Genomic DNA, 19,984 nt, shown 5'->3' on the forward strand with positions numbered 1-19,984 from the left:
CGTTTGTCACAGTTGTCCTAAAGAAATATGATATTGATTGGGGGGTTTCAAGTCACATCCATCGACCCTCCTCCACATCTGTGGGACCTCAGTGCTCCCATAAACATAGGGGAGTGTTCCAGGAACTGTTCAAGCTTGTAGTTTGTTGCTCTGTGAACTAGCTAGGGAGTTGCTTTGAAATGCTGGGAAAGAGATGGTGCTGGAATCAGTATTCCATATCTGTGAAATAATGTGTTTCAGCTGGAAGAGCGTCATGAAAAGCTGAGGAATGGTATGGCCCAACAGATCACTTATGAGACTTCTGTAGATCAGCAGAGTGAAGAGGAGTGGCGCAAGAAGAGTTTCCCTGACCCAATCACTGAGTGTAAGCCCCCGCCTCCTGCCCAGGAATTCCAGACAGCACGTCTCTTCCTCTCGCACTTTGGATTTCTGTCCCTAGAGGCACTGAAGGTGACTTGATATCTCCCTTCATATTGTACAAATGGCCTCAAACACCCCAATATCCTGTAGGACAAAACAGTGTCATTTAGCAGCTTTGCTAATGGAGTTTTCTCTTGTGTAAATATACTGCTAGAGCTAGTCACTGTTACGATAGCTGTGGTCTGCTCAGATATAGGGAAATGAACCTAGAACTTTCAGGAGTTCTGGAAGCCAGAGGTCTAATGCTTCAAGCTTTGACTGAAGAGCTCTAAGCTGGCTTTACAAAAGGTACCTAAATTGGGATAATTACGTATTGTGTACTTGAAATTCTTCCTGCAGTTTCAGTTGGATGCCGTAGTTGCTTTCAGCCCTAAACATTTCTGTAGGATTGCAGTATTCTGTTAAACAGATCCAGTTATCCATACATATATAGCTTGTAAGTTGCTGCATAAAGCACTTTTGGATCCATGTAATGGAAATACTAGCTAAATGTACAAGTTATTTTATGAGATAGTACAGATGATCCAATTTTCAGAGGGAAACGGTGCTTTTGGGCTCTCTATATCTCACCGTGGAGTTTGTCTCTAGCTATGTACAGACTGTCAACAGAGAGTTGAGCTGTTGCAGAAATAATAATCCCAAGAAGTACTTTGTGGTGATCTACAAAACCAAGTCCATGTGGAGTTCAGCACAGTGTTAGTGTGCTGCAAGTCCTCACTAGCCTGGGTATGGGGGAAAGCATTAATATTAAATAGTTCAAAACTATTTCTGTTGTTTCCACTCAGTGAAATCTCTTGGTACTTCTAGAATTTCTTCAATGAACCAGAGACACTGTGACATCAAATAGTACAGGCTTCTTTGCAAAACCATACAAAACAAGGCTTTTGTGGTGTCACATTCATATCCCGTTAGAGATTAAGTTATGGTTTTGATTTTATTTAGAAAAAAATTGCATTTGTTTTGTTCATTGTATTTTAAAATGGATCATGGTGAAACCATCAAAAAAAAAAACCCTTTTTCACCAGTAATGTTCTTTAATAGTTAATAAATTAAACATCTTTCTTTGCTGGGTAGGAAACTGCTAACAGCCGTCTACCTCCTCATCTGATTGCACTTGACTCCGCTCTCCCTGGGTTTTTTGATGACCTTGGTTACTTGGATCTACTGCCATGTCGTCCTTTTGATACAGTTTTCATTTTCTACATGAAGGCAGGCCAGAAAACAAGCCAGGAGGTATGTGAAAAATTGGAGCACTGATTGGTCTCGGTATGTCTTTCCTTCATTTACTTCTTAGTTATATAACTGCGATCTAATGGCTGGAGCAGAGGACTGGGACTCAGGATTCTTGGATCTGCACTGAGTTGCTGTGTGATCTCCAACAAGTCACCATGCTTTGTTTTTTTTAATCTGTAAAATGAGGATCATTTATTAGTTATGTATGCCGAAAGGATTAATAATGCTTTGTTATCCAGTACTGTTCTAAATGTATGGAAACACCTGTCTGCAGAACCTGACATTAGAGGGACACTTTCAAGCTTCACAGGCCCAATGTACGAGCAATACCATAACTTGTTCCAGTGGTGTGCAAAGTCCGGGTAGTTTGCTTTTGTAGGGTTTCATTTCAAACAGATGGCAATAAATTGGAAAACTAAATGTACAAGTAAAAAGGAATTATTGCTTTGTAAGGTATATGTTGCACTGACTGTACTTGTTTGCGATCAGATGTTATCAGTAGTGAGAGTATCAAGCTAGAGGACTGCAGAGCCTAACAGCGACATCCTTGCAGCTGAACTGTACCTTGGAAACCCACTATTATAAAAGTGTATAAATTCATCCTAATGAGACATTTTTATAGTGCCTTCCTCTCATTCCCTGTGTACTCCACATTGTATGTAGTGTAAATGTAGCTGTCTGCCACAGAACTAATTAGTTTACTCCAGGCACCCTCTCCACATCTTATAAGCTTGGAAATGTATAGCTAACAAAATGCAGCACAACCTTGTTTATCTTAAAATGCACAAGTGGACCATATTTTTACTGTTACCTGAAACCAGGGTCATACCACCTGACAACCTTTCAGATGAGTGAGGTTTGGGTGCAGAAAGCCTGTCCCCTGGCTTTTCCCAGGCCAGACATCTTAGTACGATAAAATAGGGCTAAGGCATTCAACTTAAAGTACCTTATTTCTACTGAGCCAGCTGCTCCAATCCATGCATTTTTATGAGTTTAGGCAGACAAAGATAAAGGACAGCCTGCAGGAGCCCAACCAGCAATCTATAATTGTGGGGTCAGTTCTGTAAACTTTGCTGTTTGGTGGTAGGGTAGGAGGCCCTGAGCACACTGTTTCAGACTCTGTAGCGCTAGTACCCCTAATTATCCAAAGGCTTTGAGTATTCCCTAGGGTCTTCAGGTAATGTACTTGATTTCCTGAATCACCTAACGTGCACTAAGTCATGGTGATCAAAGCCAAGTTAATTAAAAATGTACTACTGTTCCTATCTCCGCAGGACTGAAGTAGGTGAGGAACTCAGGGTATATCCGCTTTTAAAAAGTACTGAGATTTTATTTTTATGGAGTTTGCACTGACCTTAATCACCTTAAGATAAAATGTTACCTCTTTTCCAGTGTTATCCAGTGCTAGCCTAGATGAGTGGCTGAGCCCTATCTGCAGAGGGACAAGATCAGAGTGAAGACCAAGTGAAGTTATTGCCTCTGAAATGCTAGCTGGCTGACCCTACCCAGTTGTTTTTACTCTCTACAGCAAGTCAAGGGAGCTCTTTGACCTAGCTGGAGAGGGTTTTTTTTTTTTTTTGTTCTTTGGGGGGAATTTACCCTCTTCAAACCTGTTGTTACTGTCAGGTTCTGAGGGAGGACAGGTAGCAGCAGCACTGTTGGCCCTCCCTCCAGGTGAATCAGCCCTGCAGAATAAGGGGCCAGGATGGCATATAACTTATTCCTCTCTTCACCGGCTTCATTAAAACTGTTCCATGGTTTGTCTTTATGGTGGCCATATCCTCTTTTCAAATAGTACAATATAAAATTTGTTTCTGTAGCCTTAAATGCACATGTCGCGTTTGCAGCTCTGACTCCTTCTCTGATTGCACCCCCACAAGTGTTAGGCCTCATATAGTTTTTCCTTTCCTGGGATGGAAACCTGTGATTCTCCCACTCTTAGATTGTCTTAGGCTACAGTACCCTGTGCACTAACCATGTTTGTCCAGCAGGTCCAACTGGATTCCATCTCTAAAAGTTTTCCGTTTTGGAGCATGTAAATAGCAGTAAATCAGTGACTCCAAACAGCTTCTTAAAAGCAACCTATTGTTTTGTCTTAACAGTAGGAACAAAGCATAATACAAGAGAGAAGGTTTTGAAACAACAAAGGCCTGAACCATCCTCTTATGGGGACCCTGCTAGGTGTAACTTCCCTTACACCCCTTGCCTCTGGAGTCTGGTTTCACCTTTCCCCTCCCTGAACGTCTCTTAGGTCAGGCCAAAGTTCTCTTCTCCTGTATTTTCTGAGCCTGGTTCAACCATTTTGGGTAACTCAGCAGGAGCGTTTGTGGGGGGTGGGGTGGGGGGGTAGTAGTGTTAGAGTCAATAGTCCCGGGTGTTTGCCGAGGGGCAGTTGTCTGGGCTGTTGTCCTCATTTCTTGATCATCCTGCTATTAAATTAACCCAGTGTGCATACAGTACACATTCCAAATAAACTTGTTAGTCTCTAAGATGTCACAATTATTCCTGTTCTTATTCCAATAATCAGGTCACCTACAGTATTCATGGGCTATTACAGAACAGTGTTGAATGTGTCGTAATGCGCAAATAATATCTTATACTGCTGTACAACACAGCACTGTACACACACAACAGTGTCCTTGAAAATCACTGATATGAGAAGTACCCAGAAGAAACATGATGATGATGATGTGCTGCAGAGGCAGGATAGTAAATTGAAGTAGTAATGAGCAGCATTCTGTGCTGGCATATGGTAGGGGGTTATAATCACCTTTCTCTAAATATATTATTTAATTTTGTGGTTGGTTTAGGCAGGCATGCAACCAGTCCAAACTGCTGAATATAAGTGAAATATTTAGGAATTGGAAAAACCTACACTTTTATGTCATCTTAAGGAAAAATTAGCTTTCACCTGACTCTATGTACAGCTTTTGTATGTCATTTCTCCCACGGATTTATAGGTACATATCAGCAATTTAATGTGTATTCAATACTCTTTGAAAGTAGATTATGCAGTTTGAATAGGTGTAAGAACTGGTTCTATGAGAAGCACATTGGGTAAACAGCTGCATAAAGGTACACTCAAATAGAACATTGCTATATCATAGGAAATTATCCTAGAATATCAGGGTTGGAAGGGACCTCCGGAGATTATACAGTCCAACCTCCTGCTCAAAGCAGGACAAATCCCCAGACAGTTATGTGTGTGTGGAGGTTTTTTTTTTCTGTTTGTTTTTTTAAACCCAGTTCCCTAAATGGCCCCCCTCAAGGATTGAACTCACATCCCTGGGTTTAGCAGGCCAATGCTCAAACCACTGAGCTAGCCCTCCCCCCTGAGAAATAGTATGTTACTACATTCTTTTTCAGAGGTCTATATGTATCAAAAAAAAATTTGTGGGTATAGTCCATATGTGGTAACAGAACCATTAAAATACATGTAAAGTCTGCGTCATTAAAATCTGATCTTCTGAGTAGCATTTGCTTGCCTGGTTGCGGTATGCGGTAATAACATTAGCATGCTTAACTAGAGTAACTCCACATACGCAGGGAAGTAGTGTATCTAACCATCCACATGCATGTGCAAATGTGTGCTCATCTCTATATCTGGAAATGTGTGCACAATTTTGAAACTCTTGGGCTTTCATTAAGGAAGCACAGTGATAACAATGTATTACCAGGTGCTACACACTTCAGACAACTAACAATTTTCCAGCTTGACTGGTCTTGTGTCTCATCTTTATGGGCAACATTATTAGTACCCATGATCTTCTTTCACCTTTTGGTAGGGCCTCACGTATGATGTAATTATTATGCAGCCATTTCCATTTGCCTGGATAAATAACTATTTTTTTAAAAATAGCCGCATAGTTATGTTCCAGAATGTAAATTTTCCTTAACATCTCTAGCCTTATTTAGAGCTCTGAAGATCAGCCCTTCTGATGTGAACGAGAGAGAAATCCATTCAGTTGTGTATGCCTGAGTTTGCAGATGGCCCAGAACAATACTTCTGAGACTTGTGAACTCTCATATCAATGAGGCTGAACCATAACACTGAATGTTAACGTTAACCGTCTCGCTGCTGATCATGTTAACAACGCCCTCAGTGTAATCTGTTTCTGTTGTTGGATAGGGTGAAATGGGATGGGTGGGTGCAAGGAGGCTCTTATTGACACTGTAAGCAGTTTGTTTTGGTTGTACAGTCCCTAGCACACTGGGGCCCTATGTGCGAACGCTGTATGAATACTGCAGACCCTTCTTGCTCCAAATTTAAAATCCCCTCTCCTGCGTCCCAAGAAGGAGAGAGGGAGGAGCTGCTCCCTTCTTCAGGATCAAAAGTCATAACTGTCTCCAATGTGCTAAACACCACAAGTGCCTCCTATCCCTTCCTCCCTGCAGAAGCTCCACTGTCCCCGATATGCTTTTCAAAACCTCCACCTGGCCTCAGATACACCTAAAATGCAGTTCTTTGTGTGTTCTATATAAAACCTGTGGAACTGGCCATGGAGGGGAGAGTAAAACTGATCTCAGACTCCAAATAACAAGGAGTGGCAGAATTAGATTTTTGTGTATAGTTTTGATGGATAATATCGATGTTTGTTTGTTTGTTTTTAAGCATTTGTAAAATTGATTTACATTTTCATAGTTGCACAAAATTATGCATTTTCAGCAGTTTTATAGTGTGTTCTTTACGTTTTCAGTTGCAGGTAATTAATGGCAGCAGACATTGACATTCAAAAAAGTTAAACCTTTATAACCATTAAAACACACGTTGTCAACATATATCAAAATACACAACATAAATATCCCTAAATCAAACTGAGTTCTCAAAACCATTTTTCTTACTTTGCCTGACTGTAAATTTTGATAATCATCTATGGAAATACTTTTTCATCAGTTTGTGTGCGTGGTGAAAGTTTACCGATTTAAAAATCTAATCCTTCCAAGCCTAAGAATAAGCAAGGAACTTCATACTGATAATACTGCCCAGGATCAGGAGGCAAGAGTGAAGGGGACAGGTCTGTAGCTCCTGCTGCATTCCTTTCAGTCTAATGTGCTGTGTAAGACATGAGGTCTTGCCTTCACATCACTGTTCAGGTTTCATCCAGGTCAGCAGCGATTAATTGGCACCAGACATCTCTCTGCCTCAGTCCTGCAATGAGATTTGCATAGAAAGACCCCAGAACTAAATGAGGCTTTGTGTTGGCGCCAGGGTCTGTTCTTGATGTATTCATTGCAGAATTGGGGCCCTGGGGCCTGTCTGGAATGAATGGGAAATGTCAGTGTTGCCCAGAACAAAGCAAAAAACTCACCAACTTGTAATTGGCTCCCTCAGTCTCAGCAAAGGGAAATGAACGAGTCAGGGAGACTGAACTATTGTTACTCATAGAGATAGCTTCTTTAAAACCAAACTGAGGCACCTAAGTAATGTGGCCCAGGCTGTACTGCTCTAGGGATCAATAGAGGACTTTTTGTCAGCACATTTGCTGTACAGAAAAATTCAGTGAAAACTGCCTCCTCCAGCTTTCTGTTCATATTGTGAATTGGAATATGTTGCAGATTCTGAAGAATGTAGAGTCTTCCAGAAATGTTCAGCCACACTTCCTAGAATTCTTACTGTCTCTTGGCTGGGCCGTAGATGTGGGGAAGCACCCTGGCTGGACTGGGCATGTTTCAACAAGTTGGTCTATTAACAGTTGCAGTGATGAAGAGGGATCCGAGCAAGGTAAGATCACTAAACAAGTACTAGAATTGTAACTCTGTAGCTCTTTCAGAATGCATAGTCTGTTTAAATTTCTTGCTTCAGGATGTACTAATTCCTTGGACCACTTTAAATCTTGTTTCTTTCCATATAAGTCTGCCTACATTTGCTAGTATTCGGTGTACAGCTTTTATTATACCCAAGACTTTCTTTTTAATTATGCTATTTATTTAGAGTCTGAAGTGCACTGACCTGAAGTACAGAACAATAATGGTCTTGTGTACTGTTGAGAGCAGATATTGAGTCAGGTCAACTCTGCATCCATGCCTGTTCAATATTTTAATTAACAGTCTGGAGAGTGGAGTGTAATGTGATGTGATACTGGCAAATATTCAGATAGAACCAGAGGTTTGACATGTCTCAGTGGACAGGATTAAAATACTATGCAACTTGAGAAACTGGTTGTAAATCTATTAGATTGAGATTTGATCAAGATAAACTTAAAAGAAATAGCAAAAATATAGATGAGGGTAATATTGGCTACTCAGAAGTACCATATAGGAGTGTCAAATTCATTATGATGCAAGGATCGGATTCCATGTTTATTTATGGTCCATTGGCCAGGATATAAATTCAGGACTTTATATTCCCTTAGTTCCACAGCAAACTCCCACACTGATGTCAGTGGGTGTTTGAAGAGAGAGCAGTGGGAGAATGCAGCCTATATGTAGTAATTGTTTAATATTTAGTCCCTTTTTGTAACATTCAGTATAATTCAGTGGAAAAATTGCTGCCTTTACGCCACTGCTGTTGCTGCGCGTGCTCGCACTCTCTCTCCCCTCTCCTATTTTTCTTCCTTTTTCCTTCTTTGTGAGTTCTTTGTTCTTCCTTCTGCTTTTCTTCCCAGCAGCAACTCACTTCCCTGCTGGCTTCATTCCCATCCATTTTCCTGTTCTGTCAGCTCAAATGATCAGCAATGCAGTGTGGAGGCTGAAGTATTCTTGGGCTTTAGTGCTGGTGCTCCAATGAGATGATTGGAGAACATGGCAGTTCACACCCCTCAGAGCTATTGTATCAGGCTGTCCGGAGACTTCGGCAGACATCAGTGTGTTGGTTTACACTTGGTTCACCTTGGGAAGGTTTTCTTTATGACTATGAGGACTCGAAGCTTTTTTTAAATGTAAAGGCAAGATTCTGGGGAGCCTAAATGTCATGAAAGGCACATATACATCATCTAGGCTGGATCTGGTCTGTGGTCTATATGTCTAACAGCCCTGGTATAGAGCTTAGATTAGATGATAACTGAGTGGCTAACCATGCAGTGTTCCTGCAAAAAGGCTAGTCTGTATATTGGGCTGTAGTACTAGCGGTGTCACACAAGCAGTGTCAAATAAGTGAGGAAACTATTCTGCTCTGCTCTGACTAGGCCTTAGTTGGAATCTTGAATTCCAGTTTGGCCACCACATTTCTGACAATAGAGATAAATTGGAGACCACCAGAGGAAAGGAATTAATGATGAAATGCGTGGGAAATGAGTGGGTCGGTTGAGAGAGCAGAGGGCATTCATTCAGAGGAGGAGACATAGCTGTCCACAAATATCTGAGAGGAGACTGCAATATGGCCATGGATTAATTGTACTCTCATTAAGCAAGTACAGAAGGGGATAAGTAGGTAACTTAAAGATTGCCACAGCTGTGGTTGTTACACGGTAATAACTAGATTTGAGTGTGCACTTTGGCTTTCATCTTAACGAAGTAACTTCTTTTTTTTACTCCTTTATCCCAGTTGAGTCTTGGTGCTTGCAAATCCTGTACTGGTGAAGTGCATGAGGAGTTGTGAAGCACTTTCTTTTGACTTAACTTTTGTTTCTTCATTCTCAGATGAAATCGTTTCTTCAGAAGACACCGGAGCGAGCATATTCAATGGGCAGAAGAAGGTTCTGTATTATGCTGATGCCCTTACAGAAATAGCATTCGTTGTTCCCTCCCCAGTGGAGTCCTTAAGTAAGATCACTGTATACATGCCATGTGCACTTTAAAAACACTTTGTTTACATAGCCTTTCTTTGACCCAGAACTTGATTAACAGAGATAATGTAATATTTATGTTACTGGTGCACCCAGAGACCCCAGTTAAAAGCAGAGCCCCAAATATAGATTCTTGACAATATAAATGTGGGGAGGGAATCAAATTAGCAGTGTCAGTTGTAAGTGATTTGTTACAGAATTAGTTCCTAAAATGTATAATTAAAGAAATCTTGATGTGGGAATATCATCTGTTCCCCACTCCTTCGTATGATGGAGCCTAAGCCTTGAATTGCTGCTCAAGTTTGCACTGCAGGAGTGCAGTCTCCTGAGCTTGTCCTAGAATAGGGGATGGCACCCCCTGCACTGTGGCTATGATTCCAGTATGCAGGTGTCCGCTAAGCTAGTGAGTTCAGAACAGCTCCACAAGCAGTAGACTGCTTTGTGGGGTTTTTCTTGGATAATGTGCCCCTAGGACACGCGTAGAGAAATACATGCTTAATTATGTGCTCCAAGAATTAGAGCATTTGCTAACCCTTTATCCCAAAATATGCAGTGGAGTCACTCTTGGATCAAAGGGTGGCTGTGCTGTTGTCTGCACTGCCAGATGTCCCTCCCCTCCCCTGAACACACCTTGTCTCTTAGCTCCCGTTGACCCAATCCCCAGCTTCTCTCTCAGGGGTCCCCTTAGATCAGGGGTTATCGGACTTTTGTACTGGTGACCCCTTTCACACAGCAAGCCTCTGAGTGCGACCCCTCCTTGTACATTAAAAACACTTTTTTTTTTTAATATATTTAAGACTATTATAAATGCTGGAGGCAAAGCGGGGTTTGGGGTGGAGGCTGACAGCTCGCGCCCCCCTATGTAATAACCTTGCGACATGCTGAGGGGTTCTGACGCCCAGTTTGAGAACCTCTGCTTTAGATCTCTCATCCTGTCTGTTCCCACTCCACTGGAGCATGCCTACATATGCACACTCTTCCTTCTTCACCCAAACCTTCCACCCTATATCCTGCTAACTACAGTTTCACCTAATCCAGCTGCCACACCAACCCTGCCTATTCCATCCAGCTGCTTCTCTGCTGCACCCCAGTACCCAGATGAAATCTCAGATGAATTCAGAAATGAGAGAATGCTAGACTTGAAGGATGAGAAATCGTACTGCATAGGAAACATGAAATCTAATGGGATGTTATCAAAAGCAGACCCCCATACCTAGTGATCTTAGCTTCTCTCAGTTTCTAGAGCTCCCAGACTCACTGGCAGGGCATTCTCTGAGAGGAGCCTGGAATTTTAGAGCTCATGCCAATTCACCACCCTCAGATTCCTAAATAGGTAGGTCTCTTGACCTTCAGGTCTCACTGGAAATCTAATCTTTTGGGATTTATATATAGCATTAAAAGTATCTGGATAGTCACTAACTCTGTTTTATGTAAATCTAAATAAATAGTGAAAGAAAATCCTGTATGTGTTGCAAATACGATTTGCAATGTCAGAACAAAAGGTGGCAAACAGACTGCTAGCTTTGGTCAAGTTTCACCTACATTTTGCTGACCAAAGTTTTGAATATAGTGAATGGTCTTTTCTCTACCATCTGGAAGATGGACTCTTGCCACTCATGGCTGGTGAAAAATGGAGGAGGGAGGAAGAGAGTGCTTGGATCTATTGTTAACTAGGATTGTTAAGGTCTCCTGTTTTGTGAAGCCAAAGTGTCAGTCAGTTTAGAGTCTGCTCAAGATACCATCTTGCCTGATGTCAAGTGCCGTCTACTTCCATGTCTAGAAAACTGCCAAGGAAAAGGGCGGATGACCGGGTTCGCAGTGACTGGCTAACTTTACTGTCCTCTAGATTCCTACAGTTTCTCTGTCTCTTATCAGTATGATTTGAGACCTGTGCATAACTTCAAGACTGCAGAGAAATCTGTGGTCGTTGATCACCTCCTAATGAAGGACAAGGGTCATGTGTCATGGTGGTTTTATTAGATTATTCAACAGTCTTTGTTTTTGTTGACTGAAGTGTTGACTCCCTGTGGGCCTGCCTGGGGTTGCTAAATGTCAGCAGGTGCGAATGCTCTTTTGCGGTATTTTGTTGGCACTTCTGCTGACAAAATACTTCCAGCCCCGCGAGCAGCGTAAGGTTTGTCAGCAGGAGAGCGCTCTTGTCGACAAAGTCACGTTCACACTGCCACTTGCATTGGCAAAACTTTTGTCTTTCACGGGGGGGGCTTTTTTATTACCCGCGAAAGGCAAAAGTTTTGGCGACAACTGTGCAGTGTAGACATATGCTTAATGACACACCAGCTTAGAGGGCTCTGTAAAAGGCAAGTGCTTCTTTGAAATAAGCTTTCGATATTTTCTCTTATCTTTCTTCTTCACACCCTTTGTTGGATTTGGAATGTTTTTTTCCACCCAGTCCCATTTTTAGCAATATGTGTAGCCTTGCTGTGTGCTCTGCCCATGATTACTCATATTTAACTTCAGAATCTTAAACTTAGCCTTTTTTGCGAGAAGGAAAAAATTATTTCCTCTTTCTTTGACTTTCAGCTGATTCATTGGAAAGCAATGTCTCAGACCAAGAAAGCGACTCTAACATGGATCTTCTGCCTGGGATACTAAAGCAACCATCTCTGACACTTGAACTCTTCCCCAATCATACAGACAATCTCAATTCCTCGCAGCGGGTAAGGCAACATATTGTTTGTAGCAAATGGCTGTTTTGTATGCAAATTGTTATGTTTCTAAGCAAATACAGAGAAAATACAGTAGATGTTTATAGCCCTGATATTTGTAATCCAGCTTTTTAGTATTTGAAACTCTTCATCAATAGGCCTTAGTGATTATTAACAGCAATCTGGAGTGTCTGTTCTGATTTTGTTGACGCCCACAGTTGCAGTAGCAGTAGGAGGCTGCTGGGTCATAGTATTTATACACATTTAAAACTCTGCAGTTAGATTAAATATTCTAACCCTTGGGGTACATCCCAAACTCCTGAAATATGTCCAAAGAAAATTGGCATGCTGTACTTATGAAACTGGTTAGACTCTAACCCATCTCTAGAAATTCAGAATGGACCGGTATGTATTGAAATTGCAAAGCTTTCCCACCTGCTCTGTTTAAAATCCCATGTTAGTTACAGTACATGTGTAGAGTTCAAGGTGCTGAGTCCTCCTGCAGCAGCTGAAATTACAAGCCCGGAAGAGTTCTGTTTTATGGTGGGTACCGAACCAGTCCTGTTATAACTTTGTAAGTGAATGATTTTTAGAAACTACCCATTCCTTATATGAAACACTGGCCCAAAATCTAAAAGTACATTCAGTTACTGATTTGAGACCTTAAACATTTTTAACAAAATGTCTTGATTCTGCTTTACGGTACGTTTGCATTAACTGATAAAACAGTTGATGTAACTAATTGCAATGGTCTTCCATGCATATTTGTCAAGGGAATGTCTGCAGAGGACATTCCTTTATGTAAGGCAGTATCATGTGAAACTTCCCTCTTTAAGTTCGTCTGACTTCAGTGGGCCCTTAGGGCTCTAATACCCTGAGTCAATGAGAAGCACAGGGACTTCAATCTGACATGTTTATCCGCTTAAAAACAAATGCCTGCTAAAGCCTGGAAGCAGATGCAATTCTTCCTTGCCCTCTGGAGGCTGGTCAGTCTTGGGGGGGGGATCCAGGGCAATAGGAGGAGGAGGAATATGTCCTTCCTAATGAGTAGAGCTGTACATTTACTCTGATCCTGGAGTTAGGAAATACCCACATTTGTCCTCATTCCACATACAACCAGAATGGGAGGGGACGGGGACAGGCAATTTTTTTACCCCAACTATACTTACTAGTTATGTCAGTGTACCAGTTCTGTCCAGATCCAGTCGGCTTAACTTATGAGAACTGACAAGGTAACAGGCTGGGAGCTGAGGTAATTGATTGTTATATTTATTGCAGCATATATTCCAGGACATGAGTCTTGGCCACACTGGAGCTTAGGTAGGGACAGTAAGCAAACATTATAGAAAGCCAGAACATTCTAAATTAAGGTTACATTTTTTGTTTTTCCAACCCTAAACCTCCAGTTCTCTTCAGGTGATATTGCATCTCCTCAAGGACTCTTGAATTTGACAAGTTTGAAGTTTCCTGACTGACCATTTTTGAGAGAGAATGTGACCAAAACCATCAGCATTATTTTAAAAAACTTGGATCTTTCTTTTAAATCTCCAGATATCACAAACAGCCTGAAAACTTTGAAAATAAAAGCACATGTTCCTTGGCTAACGACAGCATGTGCAAACTGCCACGCTCAATTAACCTTTTTAAAGGTATTTGAAGGGGAGGACTAGAATCAAAATGCACTGCATAAAGCCCAGATTCAGTAGTCTGATCCATGTAGGTAGTAGAACCCCATTGAAGTCAGTAGAGCTCCTTGTGGCTGCAGCGGTCTGCCTTCCTGCCTGTCCGCCCACACAGATCAGATTGCAGCACTGACCCTGAACTAGCTGCTACCATAACTATGGAGAGATGTCTGAATGCCTGTGACCAGGGACAGTTGATCTCTGGCCAAATTATTCCTGACATTGCCTATTCTGCATAGCACTACCTGCTTTTAGATTCTCATACCCCAAACCCTTATTATGAGGGCCATTGATCAGTATTGTCTAGATGCTGTTGGATGTATTTCTATAGAAAATGACTAACCCCTCCCTGTCACAATGGGGGATCAACATCTGCCTAATGCTACTGTGTAAATGTAATAGGGTAAAAGCAGTGTTCATATTGTCAGATGATCAGTTATCCAAATTTAGTGAGACAGAGAAGACTCTGCATATTTTACACTTGCAGCCTTATTATGATAGAATATCCTTTCAAATGAAGGATCACCAAGATGTGTCAGGTTTATCCAACACCACTAGAACAGGATAATTCTGGTACAATCAGCCGTGGTAAGATTAATGTTGACAACTAGGCAGTTATATCTACTAGGCTGTGTGTTGATGCAGTGACTGAATACAAAAATCTCAAACCACTGGGAAATAGCTGCCAAGGAGAGCCTGAACAGTACTTCCCAGTGGCTGGTCACAGACAAGTGTAGGTCGTATGACAACCAGAGTGTGGCACATGATAGGAGAGGGAAATGTGAAAGACTGGCTTGCTGCCAAGACCCCCTGGTGATCTTGTCCTAGGTGCTTATTGCATGAATACATGGAATATGCCCATTTCACTGCCTTCTCTCCTTTATGATCTCAGTGTAATATTGCAGCTATACTACCAGCTGCTCCAAGTATGATGAGAACTCTGCCGCCTCCTCCAGCTCGTGTATCTGCAGATTGCAGGCCGTTGCTATCTCCATTTACATTTCAATGACTGCCTTCAGGAACCCGAAGGGCTAGATACTCCTTATATAAAAACATAGGTTCCCTAAGAGAAACAATGGGCAGGTAACCCTGGGGAGAGCATGTGCGCGCGCGCACATACGCACTGATGGAATTTTCCAGCTGGCTGCCTTATGCTTTCTTTGGCCATAGCTTAGTTCAGAACAAAATCTCTTCTAATGTCCAAAGCACTCAATGGCAAATGACAGTTGGGCGTCCGACTTCCCTTGAAATTCAGTGGGAGTTAAGAGCCCAATTGCCTTTTATGCGTTTGAAAATCTCCTCCTCCACTGTTACAGGGCTGTGTATGTATCTGTTTGAAAGGTTAAAATAAAACCATTTGGGTTTGATAGGTGAGAGGTGTCAAACTTTTTTTTTTTTTTTAAACAGGTAGGAAATATTTGTCACATCACTCCTTTGCCTTCCTAGCACCTTTCATTATAGTATCTTAAAGTACCTTAAAAACCTTGTCTCACTTTCTCTGAGCAATGTCCTTGTACAGTGGAATCAATGAGGCACAAGAGGGTAACATGAGCTAGTGGCACAGCCAGTAAGAGAACTGAAAAGGTCTGATGCCCATTCCCCTGCTCTTCCTTCCTCTCCACTTCTGTGGTCATACTGTAGTGACTAAAATAAGTGTGACTGCCTTTTGCTTCCATTAGCACAGCTGATCCCCTGTAGCTATGGGAAAAGGAGCCGGATTCTGCTGTACACATCATCCCCAGTGTTATGAGCTACGTTCCCATTGCAGCATCAGATTCTACCTTCCGTTACTTACAGCTGTGTCTGTTTTCAGTGGGGCTGAACACGTGTAACTGATGGCAGAATCTTTGATGATTCATGAGCCAGAAAGAACTCTGGTCAATTCCAGATTGAGTTTGCAGTAGAGGGAATTAAGAAAAATATTTTTATTTGTTAACTGAGCAAATTTGCTCTTGAATCTTTGAGACAAGAAAGATACAGTGCCCTATTGCCATTTTCAGAGCAGCATCATAGCTTGTGGGCTGCGAAGAATGATGTGTAGCTTCCATAGTAGCACAAGAGTATGTCACGTGTTTATATGCATGAACCGAGATGTTAGTTCAATTGGTTGAGCTCAGACAACAGCAACAAAGTAAATGGAGAGAGATTCATCAACAGATTTCAGTGTTAACCTCCCAAGCAATAAAAATAAGTGTTATAAACCAAATGTGAGAGAGAACCCAAATCATGGCTCATAATTGGCTGATGACTACAGTGCCGCAGTAGCCTAAACAACAACAGCTCCATCTTGTGGCTGTCACGTGTGCTTCCTAGCAGTGTACCTCTTGTGTCTCTGATGTCCAAAAATGTCTTAAGAGTGACTACAGTATTGTTGCTTGTTTTAAATGTTTAATTTAACTTTCATTATTTTGCAAATGCCACTCTACTCTTCTTCAAAACAGCTCAGTCCTACTTCCAGATCAAAGAAGTTGCCTCAGGGCCGGACCATTCCACCAATGGGACCTGAAACCAAGGTGTCTGTGGTCTGGGTTGAACGTTATGATGATATAGGTGTGTTGACCTTCTGCTTTCTATAATGAATTAATGTACTTACGGGGCCAGTAATTGAGTTATATGTGAAATGTTTTATTAAACAGAACTCTGTTTTTAGGTAAAAGTAGATTGTGATTTACTATTGTAGTTCACATTTAAATTATCTAAACTTAGTTGTTTTGATTTCTGTCCAAATTTTACAAGTGAATACTTAACCTGTACTGTAAACCTCTTTTTCTTTCAGAAAACTTTCCCCTCTCTGATCTGGTTTCTGAGACCAGCACTGGTGTAGAAACTACATCAAATAGTAGCACTTCCCTCAGGTATTACAATTTCTCTACTTTTTGCAAGCAACTGCTTATGCAGGGCTTCAGAATAGTTCCTAACTGGCTACATTAGCTTTCTTCGGTTTTCTTAAGACAACTGCATAAAAATGTCATCAAAGATGCAATCTCGTTCAGAATGATGCAGTGAGGCTCTTCAAATGGTTTTTCAGCTTCCCTTTTCTCTTTTTCTGACCACTAATGAAAGGACTCTTCTGTTGCAGGGGTTAGAACATGAGACTGGGAATCGGACAGTTTGGGGTGGTTCTTTGAGTGTTTGCTCAAATCGATTCCAATTAAGTGTGTGTGCACTGCGTGCATGATCGTTGGAGAATTTTTACCCTAGCAACACATGGGGGGTTGACTGTGGAGCCCCCTGGAGTGGTGCGTTAATGACGCTGGATATATACTCCAGTCGACCCAGCGTCCCCTCAGTTCCTTCTTACCGCCCATGCCGGTCGTTAGAACTGTGGAGTGCGGCATAGCTGTCCTCCACTTTCCCTAGGTTTTGCTTCCCAGTTTTAGATAGTTGTTATAGTTATAGTATTAAGTTTTTTTTTTTAATTAGATTTAGCAGGTTGGAAGGGGTCCTCCCCCTTCCTGCCTGCCTGCCACCCGGGCTCATATCCAAGGCTCCGGGTTTTAAACTGGTGTTCAGCCTGCTCAAACCCTATGCCAACAGGAGACCCCCACGACTCTTGTTTGAAGTGTCTCAGAGTCTCACCAGGCCAACAAGTATAGGATCTGTAAGGTGTTCAGACCTCAAACCAAAAAGGAGCGGGACTTCAGGCTCAAGCAGCTCCTTCTGGAGACGGCCCTTAGCACGGATCCCCCATCAGCACGCCAAGTTCCGGCACCAAGCACGTCAGTGCACAATGCCCCGGTGGCAGCTTCAGGTACTGTACTGCACTGCGGGTAGACTCAGATAGAGGCCTCTCCAGCACCACGTCCAGTGCAAGTGACTCAGCGCTGTTCCCTGTCTCCAGGCCAGAAGAGACAGCGCAAGCTGGAGGTGACTGTCTCTCTGCAACAGGCCCTGGCGCCTGTTCTGCCAACCTCAGAGTCGTGTCCGGCACTGGAGCGACCGAGGGTACAAGCACCGATATCGGCACCATTGACTCCTGCACCGAGGGAGGAGCCATTGAGTCCGGTGCACACTAGCTCCCCAACCTGGACCGTGGTTGAGCCCCAGCTTCCGTCGACGCCAGAGACATTTGCAACAGCGAGAGACCTCATCGCCCTCACAGAGCCGGCACCAGTGCAGACTATGGCACCGCCTCCGACCCGTACGGTACAGTCTAGGGGCAAGCCAACCCTAAAATGCCCGCCATCTCCTAGTGTGGAAACACGGCAGTGCTCCCAATCCCGGAGCAGGTCCGAATCCAACACCACTCGTACTCGTGGCTCTGGTCGTACTCACGGCACTTATCTGCCTCACGGCACGGCTCGGCCGCGGTACCCTTCAGACTCCCGATGTTGCTCCCGGCACCTATCAAAGTGCCAGTCTCCTTTCTGGAGCCAATCCCAGCACCGCTTCCGCAGGCAGTTGTCTTTGCAATCCAGATCTGGATCCCGGTACTGGCTTGGTCATCGATGCCGATCTCGACCCGAGTACTGCTCCCCAGATCCTTGCTGGCACCACTCTCCAGCGACCCGGTACTGGTCCACACCATGCCCTGGAGAGTCGACACAGACACACCAGGCGTCTCGATTTGTTTGGGTGCAAGATTTATTCAGCGGGGGGTCTTCAGCTCAGGGTCACAAACCAACAAGTGCTCCTGAGCCGTTATGACTATAACTCATGGAGCAACATGGTGAAATTTAAGGAATTAATTCCATGGGAGTCCATGGATGAGTTTGAGGCCTTAGTGGAAGAGGGCAAAAAGGTGGCTAGGACCTCCGTACAGGCCTCCCTAGATGCGGCAGAATCTGTGGCTAGGACCCTGGCATCGGACATAGCCATGCAACACATCTCCTGGCTGCAGGTATCTGGCCTACCACCAGAGCTACAACAGACCCTGCAGGACCTGCCATTTGATGGACAGGGCCTGTTCTCAGACAAAATGGACTCTAGACTACAGAGCCTGAAAGATTCCAGGGCTATCATGTACTCCCTGGGAATACACATCCCGGTAACTGTTCTCCTCCTCCTCCTCCACTCTCTTCTCCCTCCCCCCCCGGCTGTCTAAGGCAGGACTTTTATAGAAGACGCGGATAAGGTGGTAGAAAGAAATCCACCGGCCACCAACCCAATCAGAACCAAGGCCCTCCCAAACCATCGATGGGGCCTAGGCAAAACTTTTGAAGGTGCGCGCAAGGACAGCGTACCAGTCACCATCCAGGATCCTTCCCCTCCATTTCGATATCGTGTCTCCCATTTCCACCATGCATGGTCCTATATAACTTCAGACTGGTGGGTTCTTCGCACGGGGGGAAAAGGGATATTCTCTCCAGTTTTTTCTTCTCCCCTCCCCGTCCCTCTTCAGGGACCCTTCTCACAAGCAATTCCTTATACAGGAGGTCCTAACACTCCTGTCCATGGGAGCAATTGAGGAGGTTCCAAGGGAGCTAAGGGGCAGGGGTTTTTACTCCGGCTATTTCCCAATTCCCAAGGCCCAGGGTGGGCTTCAGCCCATCCTAGGTCTGCGTGGACTCAGCACATTCATGGTAAAGTTGAAGTTCTGCATGGTTTCACTGGGGACCATTATTCCTTCCTTGGATCTTGGAGACTGGTATGCCGCCCTCGACATGAAGGACACGTACTTCCACATAGTGATTTACCCAGCACACAGATGCTTTCTTCGCTTTCTGATCAATCACAAACACTACCAATTTGCTGTCCTTCCCTTCAGGCTGTCCACGGCTCCCGGGGTGTTCACCAAGTGTATAGCCATCGTGGCAGCCTACCTTCATCAAAAACGGATCCAGGTGTTTCCGTATCTCGACGACTGGCTCATTCGGGGCCACACCAGGGACCAGGTACAATCCCCTTCGCCCTCTTCAGGCCTGGTTATCAATAGTATATCAACCAGGTCAAGACAGCCTGAGCATGGTGGTCACTGTCCTAGAATTGGTTCTGACCTCCCTCCATTGGTGGTTGAACCCCACGTCGGTGTGCAAAGAAGTACCATTTCACACCCCACAACCTCCTTGTACCTAGTCAGACACATCATCTCTGGGATGGGGCGCCCACCTCGGGGAACACCAAACGCAGGGCCTTTGGACCACATCCGAACTAACTCTGCACATCAGTGTATGAGAGCTGATGGCAGTACGCCTAGTGTGTCAGGCATTTCGCGGGCACCTACATGGCCGTTGTGTGGCAGTCCTCACAGACAACACTACCCCCATGTTCTACATCAACAAGCAAGGGGGAGTCCAGTCGTCCCCCCTATGCCAGGAGG

At 43.6% G+C, this 19,984-nt stretch overlaps 1 protein-coding gene across 4 annotated transcripts in view; it reads left to right on the plus strand.

Moving 5' to 3' along the window:
- RALGAPB (Ral GTPase activating protein non-catalytic subunit beta) overlaps positions 1–19,984 on the plus strand; it is a 123,422-nt gene that overhangs the window by 91,357 nt on the left and 12,081 nt on the right. For all 4 annotated transcript variants that reach the window (XM_050918582.1, XM_050918583.1, XM_050918584.1 and 1 more), the window contains 7 exons: positions 241–450; positions 1,495–1,653; positions 7,210–7,375; positions 9,232–9,354; positions 11,919–12,055; positions 16,167–16,275; positions 16,502–16,580. In XM_050918582.1, coding sequence (XP_050774539.1) covers positions 241–450; positions 1,495–1,653; positions 7,210–7,375; positions 9,232–9,354; positions 11,919–12,055; positions 16,167–16,275; positions 16,502–16,580 — 983 coding nt within the window. The remainder of the gene's footprint in view (positions 1–240; positions 451–1,494; positions 1,654–7,209; positions 7,376–9,231; positions 9,355–11,918; positions 12,056–16,166; positions 16,276–16,501; positions 16,581–19,984) is intronic.

The sequence above is a fragment of the Gopherus flavomarginatus genome, chromosome 11 (assembly GCF_025201925.1).
Source record: "Gopherus flavomarginatus isolate rGopFla2 chromosome 11, rGopFla2.mat.asm, whole genome shotgun sequence".
In the NCBI taxonomy this organism is placed as follows: Eukaryota; Metazoa; Chordata; order Testudines; family Testudinidae; genus Gopherus; species Gopherus flavomarginatus.